This window comes from Calypte anna, chromosome 2 (assembly GCF_003957555.1).
Source record: "Calypte anna isolate BGI_N300 chromosome 2, bCalAnn1_v1.p, whole genome shotgun sequence".
NCBI classification, from domain to species: Eukaryota; Metazoa; Chordata; class Aves; order Apodiformes; family Trochilidae; genus Calypte; species Calypte anna.
The window spans coordinates 119,755,621-119,777,161 of record NC_044245.1 but is presented as its reverse complement, the minus strand read 5'-3'; the positions used below and the strand labels follow the sequence as shown (position 1 = coordinate 119,777,161).

The 21,541-nt window shown below is 39.4% G+C and overlaps 1 protein-coding gene across 2 annotated transcripts; it reads right to left on the bottom strand.

Moving 5' to 3' along the window:
* Positions 1-591: 591 nt before the first annotated feature.
* Positions 592-20,433, bottom strand: LY96 (lymphocyte antigen 96). 2 transcript variants are annotated; one of them, XM_030445360.1, is made up of 5 exons: positions 20,107-20,433; positions 18,241-18,330; positions 17,666-17,794; positions 15,821-15,873; positions 592-1,047 (listed from the first exon to the last, which is right to left on the bottom strand). In XM_030445360.1, the coding sequence occupies exons 1-5, from the start codon at positions 20,198-20,200 to the stop codon at positions 952-954; spliced, it is 462 nt and encodes a 153-aa protein (XP_030301220.1). In that variant the 5' UTR covers positions 20,201-20,433; the 3' UTR covers positions 592-951. The 2 variants fall into 2 exon arrangements, with proteins under 2 accessions (XP_030301220.1, XP_008490539.1); XM_008492317.2 differs by lacking the exon at positions 592-1,047 and adding an exon at positions 13,571-13,672.
* Positions 20,434-21,541: the final 1,108 nt, after the last annotated feature.

Sequence of the window (21,541 nt, the reverse complement as noted above, 5' to 3'; positions counted from 1 at the left end):
GAGCAAAGCAGATGCTGGCCAATGATAATCATGCTCACCCTTCCTCCTCCCTTGTGGTGTGTGATTTTTTTGGGTAAGCTGGTGTATTTCTACCTCCCAGCTTGGGAGGATTAGTGCATTCTGAAGATACTGACAGACGGTTCCTGTGCAGGGGACAGGAGCTTCAGGGGACAGCAGGTCATAGGTGACAATGGCTGCAGAGTGGCCCCTCATTTCTTCTCCCCACTGTGTCCTGCCTGCAGGCTGCTCCAGCAGACATCAGGCTGTGGCATGAGCTGTATGTTGGATCAAAAACTGAACTGAGTGGAAAGTCACACTCACCCCTCAATACAGATGAAACACGCAGCAAAACCACGGGTACCATGAATGGAGGTGCTCTTGCCTTGCTGGGGAAGAGGGCAGGGGGAGGATCTGGGCATTCACTTAAGCATAAATCAGGTAACAAGTGGTGATGCATGCTTTCAAAAGAGCAGGATACAGGATAAACATGGATATAAAAACATATTAATAGCAAAACTAATAAAATACAGCACGACAATACAATGATCATAGGACGTAATATAAGATGTAATATGCCATTTGCAGATGGCACATCTCTAATAAAAATGTCATACCAATCACATCCAGCAGTTGGTTCTATTTCTGTCACAATTCTGACAATCTAGCCAGTATCATGTTTGATAGCAATGGTCACCTGTTTTTGACAAATAATACCCTTTTCATATATGGTGGTTAAAGTTTCCAGTTCCTCAGTTTGAGAATACACTGTGTCCCATATTGGTCCCAAGAGAATGATTGGGTCCAGGTTTTAGGGCAGTATTCCACCAGCACAGAAACGAGGTTAACTTTATAGTCTCTGTAAATTTGTTCACAGGACTCTGGTGACATTACATTGCACCAGCACTCTTAGGAACCAACAGTAGTTTTATTCCAGTTTTTCCATAACAGGGTTCAGAGCAGGCTGCAGGTGATCTCTAGATGGACTCTTTCTGTTGTAGGAAGGTGGAACAATAGCTTTTGCTTATTCATCCAGGATGTCAGCAGTTCCTAAGGAGGGAAAAAGAAAACTTGGGTCTTGGATCACATCCAAGCCAAAGCAATCTTTAATTTCACTCCTAACATTTTCTCATATGCTTTTCCCTTAAAAGTGTTGTAAAGTACCCAGTATCTTCCAAGTGTTTAATTCTCACCTGATCTCCTGGATACTGCAATGAGCTGTTCAAAGCATCCTCCTGCTATTTGTTCAGCACAGGGGAGACTTCAAAACCTTCATATAGTGAACTACCAGTAAGCACCTACTGGGATTTCAGTGCTTGCACATCCTGTACAGGATACAGAAGTATCTTCCACAGTCAGCACCACCGGTTCAAATTCTGAGTTGCTATTTAAGCAACCCCTTCCATTTTTTTTCTGTACTCTGTGGTCTATAAAGTAAGTCAAAAGTCCACTGAACTCTATGCTTGAGACACCGTTCCTGTCGTATTTTACATTTAAAATGTAACCCATTACTTGACTCTATCTACTGTGGCATTAGCTGCCTAACAATCTATTTGGTTTAATCGTTTTCACAGGATAAAATCTAATCTGGATGTGGTGTGTGTAGTGTAAACATCATCCAAACTGCACACTGTTTGAACACCAATCATAATGTGTTTCTGCCCTTTAGAGGTATACATGTCATGGCCTTTATGTAGCCTACCTGCCAAGCACACCAAAGAACTTGTTCTTCTGTAGGGTTTGCTTGTTGTTGACTTTGGGCAGTGTAACCCTTTATTTCATTACAAAATCCACAGGCAATCATCATTAATTCAACTGCTTCATCACAAGTCCTTAGGAGTACCAGCGACCCTCCATACAGAAGTAGCTGAGTCAAAAGACTCCTTTACACTTTGTAGAGTAAGGATTTCCTGGTTGCTGAGCAGTCTAGCCAAATTTGAAGCCACATGCAACCCACAAACCTGTAATTCTTCATTTCTTGGCACACAAATCAGAATAAGCAGTGCCTTCAGTTTTAACACTGACCCATAAAGACGTAAAACCTCAGTTAAATGCCAACTGGTCAGATATTCCTTTAGAGAAGAAATACATACAAAAGTCCAGAATAATAACAAGGCACTGAATTCTCTACATTGAAATAAATATCCAGTCCTGTAGGGCAACTTCTTAGCCTGTTGTTAGAAGGCAACTCAGCCACATGTCAGGGGCAGAATTTAGTTTCTGTGCCAGGTCAGAGTGCTCTCCAAGGCAGAGCTTTCTGGTTTCCCAAATGTGCTTGAGATCAGTGGCTTCTCCCCAGTTCAGCCATTTAGGAAAGGAAATCATCATCTCCACACTGCAGCTCTCTGCATGACTGCCATATCAGTGAAACCCTTTTTGAGATAATGTGACTGGAAACCTGGATGAATTTTGTATATATGGACTCTTCATCTCCAGCAGGAACATCATCCCCCATTCTCCTGCCATGTCCTAAAGCAGGCTTATACTTGGCAACCAAATTCCCACAGTAACACCAGGTGCCTTTAAAATTAAATCTGAAAGGCCACTCCTTATCACAACTGGCAGCAGCAGAAAGTTATCACCCCAGGACTAAAGGCAGTATCTTTGGAAAATCACTGAGGTTCATGCCCAGATTCTCTGAATAAACATTTGGCTATTCTTGGCACTTCAGTAAGAAATATGAGGATGTTTTCTTCTCACTACATGGGACATAGAGACACTCTTCAGCTCTACTAAGGATAACCTTATGGTCCCATACCTACTCATCAGCAATAACATTGCCTATTAGCAAGCAGGTAAATGTCATACTACAAAACTAATTAATGAAAAGTCTTAATGCTCCAGGACTATTGGAATACTTTATGCAGAAACATGAGTTTAGATTGATTTTTAATACTTACAAAAAAAAAACCAAACCTGCCCAAACATTGCATTGTGTCAAATGGTCTTGTCAGAACTGTTGCAGACTGTCTGCCTCTAAATAATGTTAATGGGTTTGCGTCCAATTTCTTCATGTGAAATTTTCCCAAGAGTTGTAAAACTACAGCAAAAGGTGTGCTTGCTTCAGTTTTGAGCAGCCCAAGTCAAATAAAACCACAGTTTGGCAGAAGTCATTTCTGAGAACTTCTACCATGCATATTCATATGAATGGGCTTCCTATTATCACTGGATTCTTCAGCACTCTGAATGTTGCAGTACTCTAAGCTGTGGCTGCTTAAAACTTCTGAACACAAGGTAGAGCTTGCAATGAGAAAGAACTTGTGCCAATTTCCCACAGGTCAGAGGTGTCTGGGATTTTTTTATGTATCTGCTCTTTATGAAGTCCAGAAAAGATTCAGGAGACCTTTTATCTTTATGGATGAGATTCACATCAGTGCAGAAGGGAAGTGGAAAGATCTGATGAGAGTCTTTAGCACAAAAGTAGTTTCCACTCCAACAGACTCGATGTATTCATACTATAAGGAAAGTATGCAGCCCTGACCCAAATGGAGAGAGTGAAGGAAGGAGTTCCAGCTCCTTTGTTGCTAAAACTTTAGTATATACATATATATACTCACAGACTCATATTATTTCCTTAATCAGCTATTAAGTTTATTTCTGGTTTTCATTACCAATAGGCATTTCCAGCACCTGCTGATGAAAATAAGTATTTTTTGCCACGTACATCATATGCGAAAGCTGTTTGCAGAATAAGTCCAGTTTAGCAGTTTCATAGAAAATTTCAATTTAGTAGCTGAAGCTTCTCATAAGAAGAAAAAGTGAAAGAATGTATAAGGGCATGTGGCTGGTATGGGACTGGTAGATGAAGATAGCAGCAGAACCAGGAAAACATATCTAAAATTAATAGCAGGCCTGTAAAAATGAATTACAAAGCTGCACCTAAAAATAATATTCTGAGACATGTCATTGCAGGATATAAACACAGTAATGTTCCAGACAACACTAACAGCAGCAGCAATAAAACAAACACACTAAAAAAAATTTTTTAAAAAATTAAAAAAATAAAGAAAGAAAACATTCTTCCTGTTAAATTATTAATTAAAAATCAAATAAGCCATGTTTTCTGCTTTCACCAGAACTGTGGCTTTATGCCAAATGGCAACACAGGAGTCACTGTACACTATAAAATACTTTTATTACAACAACCAACATACTACTTAGTGAACTTCTTCACTTTTGCAAGACAGGTTTGGGATCATTTTCAGTTCCCTGCTGCTTTCTCACAGCATAAGCAGACTAGGCTGGATGGCACATAATGTTAATCACAGTTCTTCATTTGGATGGCTATTCATTTCCTTAATATTCAAAGCAGCCCTGCTAGAAACAACAGCTCCAAGGCAACAGAAGCTGTTCCTTCCCCTTCCACTGAATAATAACATTTCCCAGCTTTACAATCAGGCTGATGGTGACCTATGGGCAGAGATTTTCACAGCTGTTGCTTGATCCAGATCAATGTCCGTGTCTATACCATACAGATGATACAGCCTCCTCCTCATCATCCTTCTTCAGTGAAAACAGGGAGTAGGGGAGGAGGAGAGAGGTGTTAATGACCTTGATATCTGGTGCCTGAAGAAGCAGCTCAGGTACATCTCCAGCATCCTGGTAGGGTGTGAGCTCTCTGACCTCTGTGGTAGGACACTCACCATTGCAGCCAAGTTATTCAGCTCCTCAGGGGCCTCAGCACCAAGCAGTGGAGGGATCTGAGCCATCACAAGCAAGTTTTGCCACAGTCAATGTACAAACCAAGTGTTCTTCTGTGAACAAGGGATCCTTGACAGCACTGTGCTGTGTGCTTTCTCGGTGGCTCAGCATCATTGCTGTGTTCTCACAACTCCACTTCTGTGATGTCAATCACACTCTGAGTTAATTAGCCTGGTTTCAATTAGCAAGATAATTAACACTTCATTTTAAGCAAAAAATATAGGTCTTTTCATTTCATTCTAAGTCTGAGCTTTGTCTCCAGCCCAACAATTCCTAAAAAACTTGACCTGATAGTGAATCCATTGCAAATGATGACCTGAAATCAGAATTCCAAGAAATTATAATGTTACAAAGACTTTCCAGCTCTGTCTGTTCCAAGCTTCTCAGGATTTTTCAGGGCTCTCAACCCATTTTTCCTCACAGTATAACTGCTGCATTGCAAACAGTTGTACTACACAACCATGCAGAGAAAAAATACTGTCTGTTGCAGAAGAAACACAAGTGACTACTAAGGAATTGCCATCTTATTTTTCTCTTTTCATGGGGAATGTGAAAGGTGCTGATTCAGCCCACGGAGAATCCTGCAAAAAAATCTTTTCCAAAACTCTATGGGGTTTTGGATCCCCCTCTGTGTTCTGGAAGACTTTTATGCAGCAGTAAGTGGGGAGTAGGGCAGCGTGTGGTAAAAGTTGCTAAATCATGGAGTGGCCAGCTGGGCACAGGAGACCTTCAAAGAGGGTGTTTTTTTGAGAAATTAAGGTAATAGAACTTGTCTTTGGTGTTCAGGTGTAAAGCTGAAATGTTTTCCTCTAGGAAGTCTAGAGGAGCATTTAGATCTCTTGCATTTCATCTGATGCAAGCAAATGACATCCCAGGAGGCAAAACCTATTTAATCTATAACTAGCAATCAGTAATACTCCTGATTACAGAAGGGAGCCATTTCCATGTATAGTTTAAACAGGTATTCCTCCTTTCAACTTCGATATTTTAACTAAATTAATTTTAACTAAATTAAAATTCATTTAACTCTACTTTGATCATGACAGTGACTATGATGTGCAGTGCCACTCAAATGTGTGTTTATTTTTGTGTTCCTTCACTCAGATCACGATAATCTTACAGGATGCTCAGAAACTGAATACATATTTCTGTTCATCAAAGCCAAGATTCCTGCAGATTTGGGAAAAATGCATGTACTGCACTCTAAATATGATACGTGTTTAGGTTATTGAAAACTGGATGGTAAGGCTGTAGCAGAAAGACTCATTAAAATTGAGTTGCAACCCTTCCTGATTTGAGTATATAAATTCTAGCACTGATTGAGGTTTTGCATAAAATTTCTTGCAGCAGGGACTTTCAGTTGCTTGACAGATTCAAACTGACAGGCTACAGGTGAAAGGCTTTCTGCCATGTTACTAGTCTTTAGAGTTATTCAGGAGCATAGTGACAAGTGCATATTATGTGTAGGCACTTATTATCAAGGGCCAAGCCATAAAAAAATCCTTCTGAAAAATTACTTCATTGAGTTAAACAACTTCGTGCCATGCTTAAAGATGTGTAGAATTTAGTTCCAAGTAGAGAGCTTCCTTTCACTTTTGATTGCTCATTTTTTATTCTGCAAGATAATAGCTTGTCAGTCATCATCAAGGATAAGCTCTCCTAGCACTGTAATTCAGAGAGCAGTTGTTGAGTTTACAAAGTGAGGCACTAACTTGCAGCCAGCCTCCTCTTTTTATTCTGGGCTTGATACCAACTTTGGAAAAGTTATTAAGACTTTAAAGCCTAAGCAGAACATATGCGATTTCTTTCTTGAATATTTTAGTATTTATATCACCCACTTAAAAAAATAAAGTATTACTTTTGGGGGTTTTTTCCTCAATAGAACTGAACTGAGTAAGTATGAACATGAAGCATAAAGGCAACCTTGTGCAGTTTGCAAGGTAAGACCAGACTACCCAAGCCCCATATGATGCTTGAAGGCTCCCAGCTCTGCAGTGAAGAATGTGTAGAGCATTTGTTGGCAGTGGCCATCCCAGTCCACTGAAGAGTGACACTGCTGTTCTCTAGGTCCACAAGTCTACAAGGGTTCCTGGGAATGTTTCTGGGAAGCTGTAAAACTACATTAGAAAAGTGTGACACCATTGCAAAAAACCCTGAGTTTCATGTCAAAGCCATGTAACATGAATTTAGACATCTAAACACTTCATATGGTCAAGACCAATCTGGGTAAGGTTCTATTTTCAGCTCATTATTCCAGCAAAATCTCTGAATTTGAGATACATCTCTCAGTGTCATGCTGTATGATGTTCAGTCTGTTAATGCTTTGAAATATGAATTTCAGTGGAAACTGCAGAGGAAAATAAGAATTAATTCAGTTTTCTGCCATTCTCAGAAAGCTGTCTTGCACTGCACTAAATCAGTCCCTCATTGGGTAGGATTTCTGGGTTCTTTGGAGAAGTCAAACAGACTTACTGGAGGATTAAGGGATTCTGGGTCACTCTCTTGGGGCTAGAGACATAGCAGGTGTTTTGGGTCTGGCCATGATTCACATTTCAAAGGACCCTTGAAATACTATTTTACTAATTTCATAAATATTTATACAGTACACAGCAGGAAAGCTACAGTCCTGATTACAAGCTAATTACAGAAAGCACCACTGCAATCCAAGTATTAAAAAAAAAAACAGATCATTATAATTGTAATTGCTGAGTACCTTGAGCTTATGGTGAATATCAGCTCTTCTCACAAAATTGTGGTGTCTTAGTCACCCTTGTTATATTGACAGAATGTTTGGAGAAAGTCTCCTCTTTCCAATAAACCTAATATTAGTGCCTGACTCACTGATAGTGCAATGTTTTGCCTATAAATATTTCAAACGTTTTGCTTTTGATTGTGCATTTTATGTAACTCTTTACCCCAGCACAATTTCCCTCCTCAATTTCTTCCACATTTTCAGCACTGAAATCACATTCACCATTTTAATCCATATTCTCTCCCTCAGAAAATTTCTAAGTGGAGTATCACTTGTCTGTAGATATCAATGGAGCAGCAGTGAAAGAGGGAGCAGCCCTGACCCTGACTGTGGACTTGGAACAGTACTACCCCTCTGGTGAGGACACAAGAACACTTTCACTTCTTTTGGTCCACTGGCCCACTCAGAAATCCAGGTTCACCATCACAAGCCAAGTAACTTTTGCATAAAACCTTTGCAGAAGAATCAATAGTAGCCTGGAAGGTTATATTGTTTATTTGTTTTATCACAGACTTTTCCTCTAAACTTAAAAAAATAAATAAATAGCATTATGCCTGTGCTGAGATTGGCGTATGTGGAAATCTATATTGCTGAGTATGTCCAGTTTGCAGCTTTAGTAAGATCTGGAGCCACTCAACACCTCTCAAAGGGTTTATCTCAAGTTGGCACATTAGGTCCAGGATGTCACAAAAAAATGCTTTAGCTTTTGGTCAGCCCTTAAGTGGCTAGGCATTTGGATTAGATGATTGTTGTACAGCCCCTGCAACTGATAGAGTTCTGTTCTATTCCATTCCAATCTAAATTTTGGTTAACCTAACCATACATTTCTAAAGGTGTACAAGGAGGGGATGTACTGTGCTGTTTATTTGTTCTGTTTGTCAGAGTGTTTGCTTTTTATAAAACCAAAATAAAAGGAAATTATAATTTACAAAGTAAAAGTATGTGATCTGATCTGCTCCCCACAACATCTTGCTTCCTAAAGTACTGTTTGTAAAGTCTTAATGTTTCTTTTCCCATATCAGTTCCAGAAAAGGCATATAAAGCAATTTAGAAGTGGGCTGTGCACTTGTACCCTATAGGGCAACACAGATTTTCAAGTCCATACTAACATGAGTAGTGACAGCTTGACTCCTTGTTTAGCAGCAAAATCACAATGATTCTCTGGTACAAGGGCCTTTCTTTGAGTAATGCAAATCTGTCAAAAACAAAAAGTAGACAAATATTTCTTATTTGCTGAAGCATCCCAAATTTAAGGGAGTTGAAACCCACTAGTTTTAAGTTATCTGGTCAAAATAAATACATAACATTCACAGAATCATAGAAATGGTTTGGGTTGGAAGGAAACTTCAAGATCGTTTATTTCACACAACCTCTTTTTGTCCCCTCCTCGTTACTCATCTGAGAACATTTTTTCTTTATTTTAATATTCTGGATTGTCCTAGATAAGCAGTTATTTTAAATTTTTGTTTTAGGAACGCTTTTCCTTCATAAGTAGAAAATTAAAATCAGCAAAACATTTGCAGGTTAGAGAAACTGTGTATCTAGCAGTCAGAGGCACTGGAAGAGAATCAAAAACATATTGCTGCTGACAGCCTGTTTTTCTGACAGTCATATGTGGATGTTCACTGTTCTATGTTATATCTGTGCTATTAAAGCATCTTTAATGCTTTAAAAATGTAAGGAAAGTTCTACTATCTGCTGTGTCGACAGACATAGGGCAGACTGTTTCAGTGCAATATACAATTACAAAAGATAAAAGCTACCAGACTGTTCAGCTTATATTCAGATGTGAAATAAAGTCAAGTCATTCTAAAACAGGGTCAAATTAATTTAGGAACAAAGTGAAAGAATGATCACTCTCATATGCATTGGGTGTTGTTGGATTATTTCCTCCTATATGCATCTCATAAGCAAAGGGCAGATATTTTTTTCAATTCTATTGCTTTCAGAGGACTAATGCCAAAATTTTATCTTTACTTATGGTAGGGGTGTGTTTTGGTGTGGTTTTGTTTGTTTTCTTATTTCTATTACTGAATTTGTTAAGCTACACTACTATATTGAAAATGCAAAAAATGTTACACAGTGAAAAGTCTAAATTGAATCTGGCTGAACAGAATGAATATAAGAATTAGTTCAGTTTCATAATCAGTATGGAGATACTTTTTCCGTAGAAATGCCAAACCTCTTGGAGAACAAAAAAAGCACAGTGGATGTGCCCAATTAGCAGAAGTTATAATTTAAGAAAAATTATTATCTACTCTTTAGTGTTTGAAGGTTTTGTACAGGGCAGGAAAATGGGCTGGGGGGACGCTGATTCTCAGAATGAGTGACTGTTCTCTCCTGTGAACTAGGAGACAGGTTTGCTCTTCAAGGTTTTGCTTTCTTAGTCATTTCAGTGAGAAATTATGTTAGTAAGACATTTTAAATGTAAAAACACAAGATCTGTAGCTAAGATAGCTGTTGAGGCAAAAGCCCTAGAAGGTTTTTTGCAGGCAGAAGCTTTGAGAAGCTGTCCTAAATTACCTGGCCAAATATGCCTATGATATACATGTACATAAATATATTAAATATATATATTTTTATACACACATATGTAAGGTATCTCTTTGTCAGTATCTTGCATAAAAGAGGTTATGGACATACCCACCTAGAGCAGCCATGCAGCAAGGCCCCTGTGCCTTCACAATGCAAGTACACGTGCACAGTGACTATTTTCCAGGATTTCCAAAGTCCAGTCTTTTCTGATGCCAGCAAGAAGAGTTTCCAAATTTCCTTTCTCCAGTCCTCTCTGCCCTGAGCTCTGCAGGCTCAGCTGCCCTCCCTCCCCTCCCTCCCTCCCCATCTCTTCCCATTAGAAATGTCACTGTCTCCATCTGCTGCCCCTGAGCTCCCTGTGCTGGCAGGAACACGGGGAGGGTGAAGCAGCTGAAGTCATTCAAGCATCGTGTGCTGCGCTGACACTTCAGAGGAAAATACTAGCATTTTCTGGCAAGAAAAATATTGTCCAAAAGGGATCAATGCTGCTGTGTTTCTTTTTTGATACCTCTAACACCAATCAGACCACATCTGTATCACCAGGTCCAACTCTTTCTTGCTGCAGATACCGTGTAGTTTAGTTGTTGAATAGAAATATGCATGTTTTTTATCAGCTAAACTAGCTGGTGACTGAAGGGTTGCTTATGCCTTCCAGTACATCTCTGTAAGCAAGTTCTGCTCTTGTAATACCTGAATTATGTGGAATTTTCTTTGTGTGTCTATCTCAAATGACAGTACCACTTCCGACAACAAATGTACATGTTATTGCTGTCAGCAGGATATCTCCCATTTGAAATTATGCATACTTTACTGCTTTTATCAAATGAAATCATAATAACACAGCTCAAAAGATGGGTGCTCTTATTGGAAAACACATTTTACAGGAACTGCTTCTTCTGATAATTACATATTTGGCGACAGAGGGTGAGGGGGTGAAGAAAAGCTATTTTCCCATCTGCAAGTCCTGGCAGCCTCTTAAAAACAACAGTAATGAGGGAGAGAAAAGGAGATATTTGTGAAGGGTTTAGATATTAGTTTCAGATAAGTACATCACATGCCCAGACTTCTTTGATTTATTTCAGTTTGCAGGGGAGAAGGTTTGCAAAGCTCACTGGACCTCCTGGCAAAATACAGGTATCTCATGCTCTGTAGGTCTTACTGAATATTTTAAGCAAGAAATACCTAGCGAATGGTTTACTTCACAGCACTGAACCCATTCAAAACTTTGCAGAGCCAGGAAATGAAGTAAAAAAAAGATCAAAGTTTACTGACCCAATAAATTGAAGAAAAGGGAAATAATTATATGTCTTTTCCAAGTACAAGCTGCTCAGTTCATAGTAATTACACTTCTCTTTGCTGTATAACCCTGAGAAAATTTGATCAGGATAGTTTGGAAATTAAAGAAGTTAAATGATGACTGTTGTCAGCTCCAGACAACAGCAGAAAAAAAGAGAGCCTTGTAATAGCTCTGTCCCAAGAACAAGAAAAGTGAAGCACAGCTCTGCCTTCACCTGTGCCCTTCACCCCATGGTGTCGAGGTGATTTCAGGGTTAAGCTGTTTGCCTGATATGACACTTGTCTCCTCTTGCTCATGTACCACCAGCACAGCAGTAAGTGGAAACCTTTGGTTGTGTGCAGGAGAGAGCCTGAAGCCTTTGAAAGGTCTTTGCTTTATAAAGTTGTGGCTCCTGCTTTCTGCCTTGCAATCCTATCTGCTGGCATGTGTAATCATAACCCTTCAGCTGAAGATCTACACTATAAAAGTCTGCAATGCAAGCTACTGAATATATATGTTTATCTGTAAATGTCTGTATTTAGGTGCAGAAATCCTATTTCTAGATTTATATATACTTGAAATTTTTGGTAATTTATAATAATTTAATTTATAAGGCATTAAAATGTGTGCCTGTGAAAAACAGTGCACGTGAATGTCCTTGACTTCCAGTCTCTCCTTTATTTAGTCTCTCCTACCTAGGATATTTGCTGCTTAATAAGCAAAATGTTTATTCTAACAGCCCAAGTAAGTCAGGGCAGCAAAAATCTCAAAACACTTTGTCAATAAAGACTCTTTTCAGGTTTCATGTGGTGGTTGCTAGACAGATTGAAATGGGTAGACAAGGACATCATACAGTAAAGCTGTTCCATAGACCAGTAATGCTGTTTGAAATGAGCAAAATAGAAGAAAAAAAAAAAGTAGGCATTGGTCATCAGGCTCTCTGGCTGCTTCTTTCACTGCTTTTTGACTGATATTTCAGATTAAGAGGAAACTGAAACTCTAGTTATTTGGTTCAAACACAAGGAAGAGCTCCTGTGATAGTCCATGGGCTGCTCCTGGAACCGTCTGTGAACTGAACACAAGCACAAATGCTTTGCTGTTGCCTCTTGGATGTAACTTTGGTGTCTTGTCTCCAGCCAAGACACAGTTCTATTCCTTATATCTTTACTGACTTTTGATAATTTTGTTTCAGATTGCCACATTAGCTATACTGAAACCAAGTTTTAAATTGAGTATCTGCATACTTGGGTGTGGGGTTTTTAGTTTTCTGGTACCAAATCTGAAAAACATCTTTATGGGTACAATGAGATTAAAAGCTTCACTTCTGATAAATTTCATTCTTGGTATTAGTAGCCGGAAAGAGAGTTGGTTTGTTCTCGTTTTTCTTTTTTTTTCAGGCATTTGGAAGCAACGTGCAATTTCAACACCAGTCTGTTCATTAGGGAAAATTGGCTAAACTCATTATGCAACTGCTGGCCAGGGGCTGAGGATGGCCAAAGGGCATCAGGCATCCTGATGTTGTAAGGACCACACCTGTCTGAAGGCAGGAAACATTTGTCCACTGTACAAATGTACAAGAGATACCTTGTATAGCCTCTGACTCTCATACTCTAAGCAAGAACTAAAAACATGCTATAGGTTGCAGTGGCAGCTATGGATGGATAAATTCAGCTGCACCTTACCACGTTCCACGGGATGTTACTCACATCAGCTTGTAGCACAGAATAAATTGTTACTACTCTGGCTCAGCTTCGTTCAAATGGACCAGAACATTAGGAAATGTCTAAAGATAATCAGAAAATAACAGGAGAGTAAAAAAAATGTTTCTCAAATAGATTGTACAAATAACTTTTATTGATAAAATAAAAAAGAAAAAAAAAAAGGAAATAGAAAAAGAAAAAAAAAAAAAAAAAAAAAAAAAAATATTGAGCCCTGAAAAATTTCTGATTCTTGCACTTTCAAACTTCGAAATGTCTTGTATTAGTCTAGAACAGTCTGAAGGACTTGGCTTTTTCATAACTCGGGGGCAGCACTGAAATGCAGTCCTCAGCCTGACAACCAGTCAGGATAATTCTGTGGATTAACCAGGATGCCTGATTCCCAGAGATTTCATGCATGTTGGCTGAGCATCTGATTCCAGCAGTGCTATAAATGGTAAGACAATCCATCATGTAGCTTTCCAGACATTACATGATGTACTCTACCTCAGGAAAAATCAGAGTGCTCATTATTTCACATCTCAGATTCCAGTTGCTTGCAGAAGAGACCTCCATGTTCTGGAACTATTTGAAACATTTGTTGTTTTTCATTCAGAAAGTGTATTGGTTTACTATCATGGTGATATTCAAGCACATGACCATATTATTCTCAGAATCATCAGAGAATGCTTCTAAAATAACATTGTAAGTGCCCTAAAACAAGAAAAAAAATTATTAGTGCATAAGCCTGCCCTCTATTGTCTAAGTGAGAGCTTGGAATGGTTCTGGTGATTTCTGTTAGGCCCAAAAAAGAAAGATTCCCATCAGGGACTGTCATCATGGGTATATTCAGATACATGTGTACATAAAAAAATATTGCTAAAAAGACTTTCTTATCATTACCAGGGTACTAAGTAATAGCAGTAGGCTGTGATCCAACTTGTGCTTCTCAGGGTCCTCTGTCAAACAAGAGTCCTGTGCTCCAGAGGGCACTTGCTCACCCTTCCAGAGCTATTCTCTTGGCTAAAGTGCCTGCTTTTATAAGTGGGAATTAACTGAGTTGATAAAACAGGCTGAGTTCTGCAGCTTTTGTGCCCCGGCTGCGAGGCAGTAACATTAAGAGGCCCCACAGTAAGGATTCAGTCCCATCAGCACTTCCATTTTCTGCTGACTTTCTGCCACCTTTGTGGCCTGATGCCCCGACTGTAGGTAGCTGTGGCAGCAGCCTCTGTATTCTACAGGCAGTCCCAGGGAAATCCTCCAGGCTACATTTCACATAGCTTCTGATCAGCCTTGTAACAGAGCTGGTTGTACTAGAAAGTTCATCTTTTTGTTTTCAGCTAAAATACTGGGTATTTAACTGCTCTGAATTGCTTCAGTTTACTGAAGTCATCAGCTTATAGTGGATGTACAATGTGAATATATTTAACATCTGCTTGCTGAAGGCTGAAGTAACCCCATACTGCTATTGGTGGCAAGAAGTTTATACTGAGTTTAGACATGATGTCAAGATTGGGATGAAACAGGCTAGGGAGAGGAGACTGGGATGGAGGTGAGGAAAGCCTGGCAGTCATTTTTCAGGCCCTGATCAATGTATAGCCTGCACTTCTCCTAGTGTGAGGTCCTAAGCTGCCTATTTCAGTCACACTGTCAGGGCCCAGCACACCTCTGTGCATGGAGCATCTGCTCCCTGAGGAGCAGTGTGCTGCTTGCCTGAACCTCAGTGGCAGGGCCAACTCTGTCAGCCACACTTTCTTGCAGTGCACATTGCTGTAAAAAACACCCACCCTGGGATCAGAGCATCATTCAGATCAACAGCTTTGCTCATCCACACCCAGCAGACTTATTCCCAAAGCAGCATCCATCACCTCTAGTTTAGCTGTTATCTAGCTACCTATCTCTAACACCCTAGAACAGACAGAGTTTTGGAGGCAGCAGGAACAGCTGATAGCTTGGTGGTCCCTTCTGAGGCCAGGTTTTATCCTACTTCCTCTGACACCTGTCACCTTCATCATCTGGTATGGCAAACTGGGGATAAGTACTTGGGAGCTGAAGGGCTCTTAGGACTCATCTGAAAACTGGGAGGCTTGAAAGAATTTCTAGGTTACAGCAAAGGCTCTGGTTAATTCTTGGTCTGGTGGTACCACCAGGCAGTGTCAGCCATAAGCACCTCATCCATACAGAGGACATTCCTGTCTATTACTGACTCTGGAGCTAGAAGAGATGCTGGGCTGGATGGAGTTCAGCATTGTTGGAGGCCCATGAGCTTTGATTTAAAGGGAGACTGGAGATTTTGTACCAATATGAGCTCCTCAGTGACATTTGTGAGGATTAATATTGATGGTAGGGGTCTTGGGAAGTCTTAGGCAGCTAATGAGGCAGGTGTTGGATGAGTCTGGGCTAACCTGAGGACTGGTGGTACTCCTGGTTTATTGCTGGAGCATCGCTTTTACTTTTGCATATGCATCATCATTCCTCTCTAAATCTTTGAAAAGGGGGAACTGACCAGCATGTGAAGAGAAAGTAAAGCAAAGAATGAAATGGACAGAAAATATATGGATAGAATTACTCAAACAGATAAAAGGCAACACAATAATAGACTAAACAAAACAGAATTATTAAGTTGACATTAAGTAATCTCTTTGGTCTTTTATAAAACAAAGGGTGAATAATAGAGGAATAAAAACCTCAGAACATATAGAATTTCTGGAGTCATCATTTCAAGCACAAGAAAGTTTTCTGACATTTCCTTTTGCTGTTTTCTACAGGTTGGGTAAGTGAATCTCTCTTTACAGAAAATACATACATGTAAGTGTGTGATCTTACTTTTGTAATTTCTTTAAATAAAATGCTGAAAAGTACCTTTGGAAATGTTATTCTTGCACCTTTGATGTCAAATTCTGTTGCAATTGTTTCTGGAAAACAGAAATAATTATAACATAAATGGTTATTTAATCCAAAAGCCATTAATCATCCTTCCTTAACAGCATCAAAGCAATATGGCCTATCTCTCAGCAGCAGTGCCAATGCCATTTACTCTTCCAGTGTTGAAGTCCTTATCTGTTTCTTCTTCCAGAGCTCTGCCTATTTTTCTAAGCCACATTGGAAAATAGAAATTAATAGCAATGCTCCCGCAACGTCTCCTACAGACAAATCCTACAGTAATAACTACAATAACTTTACTTTTAAGAGTAGTTTAGCTGAATGATAACCCAAGAGAGCTGATATTCAATTTTATTATATTAATTATTATAAATGATTATAATTTTTTATATTAATTCAATGATCCCCTTTCAGTTCTCTTTGGCCTTTAGTCTGACATCTTGCCTGAATTTTCTGGATCTGGCCTGTGTCATGTTAATGGGATTTAGCCTCTACAACATGACTGAGTTCTGCAGGAAAAAAAAAAATGTATAAAAACCATCCGGACACTTATGTAAATAAACTGTGGCTTGGATATTAGTAGAGCCTCTAGATCCTCCCAAGTTTTCTGCAAATGTAGTCTTTTCACAACGTTTTAGAGATCTTAACCAAAAAAAAGAGGCCATAATGAGATAAAGAATATTAGTAATCCTACTTTATACAGAGGGAACCTCAAGGATGTTACAGCACAGACTTTGGAAACTCTGTTTTAGGGCGATTCTGGCATTGAAGACCTGTCTGCTCTGTAGCCTGCTGCCTGCCAAGCAAGGTGAATTGATGTTCAAAAATCAAAAATTGATGTTCAGAAAATAGATGTCACAGAGAAAAATCTGTCTGCACGGGCTGACCAAGGAGTCTTCCTAGAGATCTGTTTAGAGGTGAAAAGAAGCTGGTGGGATATGGCCCTGTCCTGGTTTGGGCCAGGATAAAGGTGATTTTCTGTCTTGTACTTTTGCTTTTAGCCAAGTCTCTTGTAAGTAGTTGCACTTGCTGAAATGAACAGCAAGTTTCTCAGACAGTGTCTGCTTCTAGGACTGATAACACTTGATGTTTATAGTCACTGCTAGAGACTGGTATCCAGAGCCAAGGACACTGCTCAGCTCTGAGGAAAACTTTTACCCTCCAGAAGGAGTAAAGAGATCCCACCTGCAGCCCTCCTTTGGGGAGAAACGGACAAGATAGATGCCAGAACTGACCAAACAGAGTATTCTATCCCATATACGTCATACTCAGTATAAATTTGAGGGATCACGAGGGCCAAGCCAGATTTCCTGCTTCCAGCTTCCAGCTGCCTGCCCTTCCTGCCTTTCCTGCTTCCCTTCCTTCACCCAGCATCCTGGAAGGATTCCGTCCATTCCTCTGCCTGTGGTCCTGATCCGTGCCAGCCCATATCTGTGTGTTCCTGCCTCCAGCTCCCAACTGCTGCCGACTCCAGGAGTCCAGCCTGGACTTTCCCAGGGCTGCCCTGCAGCCTCGGTGGTGAAGTGAGAGTTATTGGGGGAAAAGGGGGGAGGAACATGGTATCCATTTTCCTGTATATTTGTATATATTTAGTAATTTTTCCTATTTATCATCACTGTTTCATTAAAGTTGTGTAGTTTAGTTTCCAACCCATAAGTCTCTCTCCCTCATTCTCTCTCCTTTCTCTGTCAAGGAGGAGAGAGAGATTAATAGAGAGCGTCTGTTGCTCGGTTTAGTTGCCGGGCCAGTGTTAAACCGTGACAGGCCCTGTTGTGGAGAGACCCTGCCAGGTGAGGGAAAGGCAGAGCCCACTTTCACACTGACCTCCTTTCAATGTTCCACACTCAGAGTATTTGTCATCCTCTCCACTGCAAAGGATTTCCTTCCAGTGTAAGGCTTTGGCTCCGTTGTACCAGACATTGAAGACAATCTTCAAAAAGTTGATGTCACTCCCTAGTTAAAGCAATGCAAGTAAGAAGCAGGTACCTGCTGGGGAGGGTGAAACATGTACGCAGACACGCTATTGAAATAGAAACTATTTTTCTCTGAAATGTGATTATTTTTTTTAAGACACCCCCAAAAAACCTAACAAAAATACTTATCTTAAATATGCTATTCCTAGAAAGTTGGCTTTTAACAAAAAGCCTCATTCTTCAAAAAAAAAAAACCGAACTTGAGTGAGTGGTTTCAAAATCTGATTTAATTTCTTTTGCAAAGATAATATAGTTCAATCAGCTCCACAGATAATTCAAATAAATACCATTTCTGTCCATCCCTATAGTTTATCTATTCTATTTTAATTACAAAATCAGATTTCCTATATAAATGGACATTTAGGTTCTTTTTATTCATTTTTTTTGCACTCACAGAGTATAATTGTCTAGTCAAGAGGGACTCACTTGGAATCCAGGTAAGAGCAGCCCTCCAGGTGGATTTGTCAACAATGCTGCAAGGTGTCAGATTAAACATGAAAATATGACCTACAGAATCTGAAATAAAGAAGTTTTTAATACTGTTAGTGTGAACAGGTTTCTCCATAATAAACAATAAAAAATACATATAATAATTTTAATAATAAAATATATAATTTAATAAAAATATACATCTAAGTACACTCACAATAAACTCATGCACATTTAAAAATGTATTTAATAAATATACATGCTATAAAATTGTCTGATATAAATATTCATACTAAATACTCGATATTAAATTTATTGTATTTTAAATTATATTTTTAATTCTTTGTATGGCTAGAGGGAAATAATATCACAATTCTTTAAGTAGCAAGAAAAGTCAGTTGTTTGGTTGGTTATATTCTGCAGACAAAACTCAGAGGCAGAAGCGCCTTTCCTTCCCTTTTGAAGTTTTACAAACTTCTTATTAGCATCAAGCCAGCGTGGCCCTCTGCTGAAAATACTCTTAATTATACAAACCACGGAATCTATATAAACTTGCTGAGAACAGCTAAAAACGTTTTTACTCTACCAGCACATTTTCCAGGATAATGTAAGTGAACGTTTGAGCTGATCTGCTTTGTGAGTGAACCACCCAATACTGCCCAATGCATGGTTTCAGAGGCAGTGTGATAAAGCATCATACAACAAGTAGCTAATCAAATTTAGAGCCTGTTGGCTGATATTTTGATTTTTTAAAAAATAAAAATACCATTCAGTGCTAACCTTTGGAAGGATTTCCAGTCAGTGTTTTTATTTTAGGAAAGAAGTCTGGTCTATTCAGTTTGCCTCTGCCCTCCCTGGTGTCCTGACGCTGCAAAGGGCCCTGCTTGCCATGGGGCTGGTGGCAGGGTGGAGAAGGGATGCTCCCTGTGCTCACCCAGCCAGGACACCTTTAGGGTGACCTACAGTGAAGGGCTCTGTCTTGTGTTTTGGGGTTTAAAGCAGTGGGTGTGCAGAGGGGAACCGTTTGGCTGCTGGGAAGCAGAACTCAGCTTCTCAGCTTGGATACAGCTACGCACAGGAAATTATGACAAGAAAAGGGCAAACAAAACTCACCATGGTTGTGTCTGCCAGGTTAAGTGCCTCAAATTTTACCCTTGTTAAATATTTTAACGTGTATTAATGTAAACTAAAGTACCTGAAATAAACATCCCCTCCTGTGCCTCTGTTTATACAGCTATTTTAAGGGTGATACACGTTTGGAATGCACACAGATTTTCAAAAGACATGGGCCCTTCCTTGTGAAATATCTCCCCAAAAGCCAGTCTTCTGGCACACTGGGCCTGTTCATCATGGACTTTAGAGGGGTGCCAAGCAGTTGCAGAACCAATCAAAAATCTCATGGATCCAGCAGCCCTCAACACAGACACAGCAAGAAGGGACACACTAGGTTGTCCCAGAGCCTGACTGATCCTCCAGCCTGACAGAATGTCACATTCCCACTTTTTTCTCATATACCAAAAGTTTTTCATTATAACAGACTGGCTGAATACACATGGATAATTTACACAACACACTCCTTGCAAAACAATTTTAAATCCCTTATCTTTTAATCTTTCCTGATTCAGTATAAGCCTGTGTTACTTGGGAGTAAACTTCTCTCTTAGCTGCTGCAACCAGCATTGTGTAACCACACAGTGTAATTCTTATAAAAACATAATTAATACCAGCAATATGCTACAGTTGAACTTTTTAAAATTTTTCTATATTCATCAAAGAAACACATTTGAAAGAAAGCACACATTTCCTCTGACTACAGTAATTATTGTGCAATGCCAGTAAGAGAATGAGCTCTTTTCCACTTACCACAAAAAGTATATGACATTTCTAGATCTGATGACATACAAAGAAATTCACTGACTCCAGGGGTGAATAAAATGAACAAAAGAAGTCCATACATTCTTATTTTGTTCAGTATTTGATATAATAAATCTTAATTTTTGAGAAGGAGGAACAAAAATTCAGCACAGTCATCTCCAGTCATATGTCTTCCTGGAATAGTTGGTTATTCTGTCAAATTCTCTGCAATCTTAGTTAAACCACCAGCACTAAAATCAATTATCAACATCATAGATCGTATGAAGAAAAAGAATTTCTGCTTCTGTTGTTACATTTTCCTCAGACAAGGCAGCTCGAGCCACGAGTGAAAAATGAAAGAGAAAACTGTGTGAAATAGGGAAGTGAGGAGAAGTAAAACTATGATTACCAGAAGCACGCAAAGAGCAAGCTTAGTTAACCCATTAGAGGTAACCTTTGCTATGGCATAACTTTAAACACTCACAGAGTTTCCCATATACAATAAAGAATAATATAAAAATGACGACCAAACCCACTCTTTTATTGATATGATAGTCAATACACCTCAGAAGTTTTCAGAATGCATTCCCTACAAAGCTCACCAAGCTTTCAGAACATGCTGGCACTCCAGAGGAGTGTAATTAGATGATGCATTTCCAAAAGGAGGTGAGGATGGGAGCTGAATGCAACCATCTGACATTTTACCAAGCTGAACCACTGATGTTTTGCACTGTCTCAGCTACTGTCTTCAGGGCTCTATCTACCACAGTTTCACTTCTTAGTGAAAACAATCTTAAAAATCCATTAAGTACAAGTGATGAGTTCCACCATAAGCCTTTCTCCATGGCATTCTCCCATGCTCTTCCCCACAGTCTTTGCTGGAGCAGCTGAATTGCACCATTTGCCCAGGAGCAAATTTGCCCAGGCACTGGTCCAGGTGGACACAGACCAGAGGACAATTAATCACAAAATCTGTCAAATTTTGAGTGAGGTGTTTCTGTAAGAACACAGGCGCTACCTGCCACAACTGGAGATAGGCTGGGAGCCCAGTTTTACCTTGGGATGTTGAAAAGGGTCTAGGTTTACAGATTTTGGTACTCAAGTCTGAAACACTAAAATAAAAACTCTTAAAGCACTTTTGGTATCATATACCCTCTGCCCTTATTTCTGTCTGTTAGTGTAAGACACAAAGAATAACACATTTTTACTCTACTGGTTCTGTGGACTAAACTGGGTCAATCTTTGACCACACAAACCCAGCAATATTGCTAATCTCAGCTACAGAAATAGATTTTGAGAAGTCTAATACCTCATGCAAAAGAGCACAACCACCATCTAACCAACAGGATATGCAATTACTTTTTTTTTTTAATATAATGAAATAAAGAAACTTATTGAAGTTACGGAAAAAATACACATCTTAATCAAATTATTTTCTCATGAG

Excerpts from the sequence above, each read along its gene's own strand:
- LY96 (XM_008492317.2), bottom strand. The coding sequence starts at position 20,200 with ATGTATGGACTTCTTTTGTTCATTTTATTCACCCCTGGAGTCAGTGAA. Across the intron at positions 17,795-18,240 it reads TGCTCTTACCTGGATTCCAA|GGAGTGACATCAACTTTTTG; the intron begins GTGAGTCCCTCT and ends TGCTTTAACTAG. Across the intron at positions 13,673-15,820 it reads CAAGAATAACATTTCCAAAG|GGCACTTACAATGTTATTTT; the intron begins GTACTTTTCAGC and ends TTCTTGTTTTAG.